The sequence below is a fragment of the Octodon degus genome, unplaced genomic scaffold (assembly GCF_000260255.1).
Source record: "Octodon degus isolate 3935 unplaced genomic scaffold, OctDeg1.0 scaffold00335, whole genome shotgun sequence".
NCBI lineage: Eukaryota > Metazoa > Chordata > Mammalia > Rodentia > Octodontidae > Octodon > Octodon degus.
This window is the reverse complement of record NW_004524911.1, coordinates 1,026,176-1,031,922: the sequence shown is the minus strand read 5'-3', so window position 1 is coordinate 1,031,922 and position 5,747 is coordinate 1,026,176. Positions and strand designations below refer to the sequence as shown.

Here is a 5,747-nt window from a genome sequence, read left to right as displayed (position 1 = left end):
AAGTCCACTTCGTGTACAGTAATTAACCACTAAGAAGAATATATGCAGTGTATTATTTGTTGAAACTGTACTTCCGAATGGATTTGAAACTGTCTCATTGCTATCTGTTTATCAATAAAACTTTGAAAAAACAAAAAAAAGAAACGATAAATGTTTCAAAAATGAGTGCTTAGAGGTCCCCCAATTACTTTTTAGATCCCTATCTAAAAAGAATTACAGATGATTGTATTTGCTTTAGTCATCTCAGATTAAAGTTAAGTGATTAAGAGGTAGAGTTTGAATTTAGTGTTTTATTGTTTCACTCTATGTTATCTTATATATACTTTGCTAATTTTTTGGCACTGACCACACATTTGTATCTTTTTTTCCTTTGATTTATCAATCAGGAGTTGAAACTGCCTTGTGCTTGGGTAGTTGAATCAAGTGGCATCCTTAATGTTCTAATCAAGCTCTTAGAAGTGGTTCAGCCCTGTCTACAGGCTGCCAAGGAACAAAAAGAGGTTCAGACTCCCAAGTGAGTAACCCTTTAGCTTAGTTTCACCTTTTTTTTGTTCTCTTAGGACTTGACCACTTGGGTTTAGGACCTGAATTGAGCATTTCTGTTGCAGACATAGGGCAAATGTTGCGTTCATTTGTAATTTACAAATAATGAAATACCTGATGAAAAAAAAATAGCGTTTTTCCAATTTATGTAGATTTCTGGCTTACCCAGAAAAATTGTTCTCTCTTGTAGGTGGATCACTCCAGTGTTGCTACTGATTGATTTCTATGAAAAGACTGCTATCTCCTCAAAGAGGAGAGCCCAGATGACTAAGGTGGGTGATGTATAGTGTCTGTGGTTGACAAGATGGATTAGTTGCTTAGGCAAAAGTAGACCAGACAAGAATGTGAGCAATCAAGAAAAAAATGTAAAAGCCTTTAACCAAAGTATAAATTTCTTCAGGGTTCTCATAGCTATCTTTCTTTTCCAACTACAGATTTAGAATTTTTTTTAATTGGGTATCAAACTTACTACCTCATGCTTGCCAGGCAGGCAGGCATTGTGCCACTGAGCTGTATCCCCAGCTCTAGAATTGTTTTCTTATGGCACTACTTGATAAAGGTATTTAGAACTTAGTAGGAAGTAAATATTAAAGGAATATGCTCTTCTGTTATATGAATGAACAAGTATGGAGCAGTGTCTTTAAAGCTGACTCTTTAGATGAACACTACATTATTATAGTAACTCTTTAGAAATACAATTTTTGTTCCAGTGCTTCTCAAGTGAATATTTCTCCTTTGGGGAAAACAAACAAACAGAGATTTTTAAGACAGGGTGGTAGATGGGGGGGTTTGCATAGAGAAATGCTAAGCAGTGGGAGGATATATATACATGAAAGTATGTTCCCAAATTTTCTTAAATGTTCATTAGAATTCTGTTTCCTGGATTAGTTTTAAAAGAAGAAATATGAAGTTACTATGTCTATAATCAACCTTAAAATACAAAAAAAAGGCTTTGTAATTTTCTGTTTAGTACCTACAGTCCAACAGTAACAACTGGCGCTGGTTTGATGACCGCTCTGGGCGCTGGTGTAGTTACAGTGCAAGCAACAACAGCACTATTGATTCTGCCTGGAAATCTGGAGAGACAAGTGTACGATTCACTGCAGGCCGAAGAAGATACACTGTCCAGTTCACTACAATGGTGCAGGTAATAGTTTATACAGTGCTGCACTAGAAAGAGGCAGGTGTACTAGATTTGTCTTTTGGTTTGCTTCTCTCTCAACTGGTAATCCTAGCATGTGAAAGAGAAGGATTTCCAATCCACACACAAACACACACACACACACACACACACCCCTTTGAGACCAGGCCATGCTATGATGTACTTCAGGCTGCTCACTATGTAGCCCAGGACAGCCTTGAACTTGCAGCAATCGTCTTGCCTCAGCCTCCTGAATGCTGGGATTACAGACATTTGCCACCACACTTGGCTACTCCACTTATATACTGTCTTTGTAGTTTTTAACAGAGCTGAGGTTTCTTAAAGTCAATTGTTAAGACCATGAGTTTGTGGCAGTTTGATTCTGTCCTTTCTGGATAGGATTTTCATTCAAGGGATACTAGAAAGTTTAGAAATCCATTATATGAAGTTGTTAATGCCACTTCCTCTCTAGAGTCCTTTGTGTAGTCTCTGTATATATAGGAATGTGATAAATTGCCAAGGTTTCTTCCTTTTGCAGCACTTTGCCAGATAGATCTCCCCTGCCTCCAACCTTTATAATTACTTTGGTAGAGATTTTTGTGTGTGTTTGAATTCCTAGGTTAATGAGGAAACAGGAAATCGACGGCCTGTGATGCTAACTCTCCTCAGGGTACCACGACTGAATAAAAATTCAAAAAACAGCAATGGCCAAGAACTAGAGAAGACTCTGGAAGAATGCAAAGAAATGGATATCAAACGTAAAGAAAATAAAAGCAATGGTATGGGTTTTTAATTTTGAATCTTTTAAGGAGTGTTGTACCTAAAGCTAGTATGCCTTATGGCTTCAGATCTGGCCAGTTTCATTATGAGTGGTTTCATCCAATTATTTAATAAATGTATGTCTTTTCATATGTTCTTAGAGTTGATATTACTTGTGTTTCTTTAATAAGACCCAACCTGTCTGGTTTCTTAGGAGGGAGAGTTGTGGAAGGAAATGTGACGTTAAACTGTAAATTCTCATTTGTAGATCCTCCCTTGACCCTGGAGATCACAAACACTGAAAAAGAAGCAAGCCTGGAAGAAACAAAAATTGGAGAGATGCTGATCCAGGGCCTGACAGAGGATATGGTGACTGTTTTAATACGGGCTTGTGTGAGCATGCTGGGAGTCCCTGTGGACCCAGACACTTTGCATGCCACCCTTCGCCTCTGCCTGAGGCTCACCCGGGACCACAAATATGCCATGATGTTTGCAGAACTGAAAAGTACCCGTATGATCTTGAATTTGACCCAGAGCTCAGGTTTCAATGGATTTACTCCCCTAGTCACCCTTCTCTTACGACACATCATTGAGGACCCCTGCACCCTCCGTCATACTATGGAAAAGGTGAGACTTCTGTGTCTCATGCTAGTTTACCTTCACTTCATGCCTTTATTTTCCTTTGTATCAGAAGATATTTCTGGTTGCTGATTAATGATTGATAGATGGATAGAGCAATTGATTGATACAGACAGACATACTGCATACTCTACCCAGCAATAGTTTTCACCCATATGCCTCAAAGTTTGCTTGTATGTCGTAGATTATCCTATTAAGAGCCTTTTTTAATGTACTATTCAAGATGGTGGCACCTGCGTGTAATCTATGTACTCTAGGAAGCTGTGGTAAAAGTTCAATCCTAGCCAGAACAAATGAGTGAATGAAACCCTGTCTCACAGTTAAAAATAAAAGTGGGCTGGGAGTGTAGCTCAGTACAAAGGCCCTATGCTTAACCCCCAAAACCATATATACACACAAAACTAGAGAATGTTTTCAATACTTAACATGTCATGTTTCTATTTTAGTACTTACCTGGAACTTCCACTCAACAATCTAAGATGCCCTAATTAAGCCAAAAAATGGTTACTAGAAATTTGGGGTACAAAGTTCATGCCTTAAAATTCATTCCTTTATAGGAACTCCTCTCAGACATTTGTCTAAGACCTTTTCAGAATACTACTTTTCTGATTGTGAAAGTATAGCAAAGCTTTGTAAATATGGTCTGTGAGGCACTGTGATAGACACTTTTAGAAATATCCACTTACAGCTCAGATAGCAGTTTACTTTTTTTAAAACTTACTTAGTACAGGGTCTCACTATGTAGATCCACTCATATTGATCCTCTTGTTTTCAGCCTCCCAGGAGCTGGGTTTACAGGCAGGCTCTCCCACGCCCAGTCTCAATCCCCTCAGTGCACCTTGGGGGTAAGGCCGGTAGGGCTTGTGCTGGTGCGGGAGATCAAACCCCATCCTCTGTGCTCTGCCTAAACAGGCACTTTAGTATGCTGAGCTATCTGGCCAGTCCTTCAGATAGCAGTTTATTTCCTTGAGGAAAATTATAAAGCAGTGTAAGAACTGACTTCCTAACTACAAAACATAAAACATTTAGAACATTAACATTAAGACAACAGCAAGGAGATGGGAGTCATATATCTTACTAGTAAAGCTTTCCTCAGTTTTACAAAATTCTCTATCCTAATTTTTTGCAAGGGGGCCAGGAAGATAGTTCAGTAGAATGCCTGGCAAGTGCAAGGTCATGAGTTCAATTCCCGGTACCACAAAAAAAAAAAGCTAATTTTTTGTGAACGGTGTCATGACTCTTAAATGACTTCACTTCCATCTCTTGAGACATTGTTGCCCATATTGGTAAATAGTGTTACAATATGCATTTTTGTGCCTAACTTTGTTCCCGTGATGCAAACCTATAAGCCTAGCACTTGGGAAATTGAGACAGGAGGATCGCTGTGAGTTCTAGACCAGCCTGGGGGCTACAAGAGTGAGCAGAAGGCCAGCCCAATCTACATGATGAGACCCTGTCTCAAAAAAAGAGAAAGATTGTAATTTTTACACAGGATTAATGATTAGATCAAAAGGTCTATGTTTTATATTTGCTTGCCAGAGTTGGTGGTATAAATTTATACTTCGATTGTGTATATGAGTATACATGTCTGAGTCTTCACTCAGCCTTTTTTATTTTGCCTCACATGTGCAAAACCAAGAGAACTACTGAAGATAGGATGTGTCATAATCCAAGGTCAAAAGATAGCTCAGCGGTAAATCAACAGCTCTGTGCAGTCAGACTTTGGAAGCTTATACAACTTAAAAATGGTGTGATTAAATGTAGTTCCTTTTTGGTTGGCCAAAACTTTCAAAGCTTTAATAATGTACAAATATTTGATAATGTCATGTGTGAAAAAGCCAGGCATACTTTTAATAGGAGTAGAAATTGATACTATTAATTTAAGATACCCATTCGCTTAGAAATTCTGTGGCTAAGACTCTTACCTGAGAGCTAGCATCTAGTATGCCAGCATACATTCACTGTGAAATTGCTTTATTATATCAAAATCTAGAGTTCCAGTGTCCATATGGGAACTGGATAAATTATATAATTCAGAACAGTTTGTGTTTAAGAATGAAATTATTAGCCAGCCTGATCGCTCGGCGGGCTAAAGTGCCTGCTTAGGCAGGGCACAAGGGCCGGGTTTGATCCCTGGCATGCTGTGCTGGTCCCACCCATGGGGCTTGCCTGTAATCCCAGTGTTTGGGAGGCTGAAAACAGAAGAATCACTACAAGTCCGATCTGTGTAGTAAGACCCTGTAGACATGTCCTAAATAGAGAAAATAAATGAAAATGAAATTATTGCTGGGTGTGGTGCTACATGCTCATAATCACAGTACTCTGGAGTCTGAGGCAGGAAGATGGAAGTGTGTTTGAAGCTAGCCTGGACTACAAGGTAAGACCCTGCCTCAAAAAACAAAAGAGGAGGAATTAATTTATCATTATAACTATATAGGGAAAATATTAAAACTATAGTGTACTTGATTGAAAGGATGACTGATATAATAAAAGCATTATCAAGTACTATATTTGATGAGGTGGGTTTTGTTGTTGTTGTTACTGTTTTTGGTGGAACTGGGTATTGAACTAAGGCCCTTGGGCTTGACAGGGAAGCGCTTATTCTACTGAGCCATCTTCCTGGCCCTCAAGTACTATATTTGAGTTTATTTTTTTTATTTTTTTT

At 38.6% G+C, this 5,747-nt stretch overlaps 1 protein-coding gene across 11 annotated transcripts in view; it reads left to right on the top strand.

The window, feature by feature from the left end:
• Positions 1-5,747, top strand: part of Huwe1 (HECT, UBA and WWE domain containing 1, E3 ubiquitin protein ligase) — a 170,138-nt gene that overhangs the window by 114,901 nt on the left and 49,490 nt on the right. For all 11 annotated transcript variants that reach the window (XM_023708167.1, XM_023708162.1, XM_023708166.1 and 8 more), the window contains 5 exons: positions 387-514; positions 734-815; positions 1,514-1,690; positions 2,304-2,463; positions 2,712-3,070. In XM_023708167.1, coding sequence (XP_023563935.1) covers positions 387-514; positions 734-815; positions 1,514-1,690; positions 2,304-2,463; positions 2,712-3,070 — 906 coding nt within the window. The remainder of the gene's footprint in view (positions 1-386; positions 515-733; positions 816-1,513; positions 1,691-2,303; positions 2,464-2,711; positions 3,071-5,747) is intronic.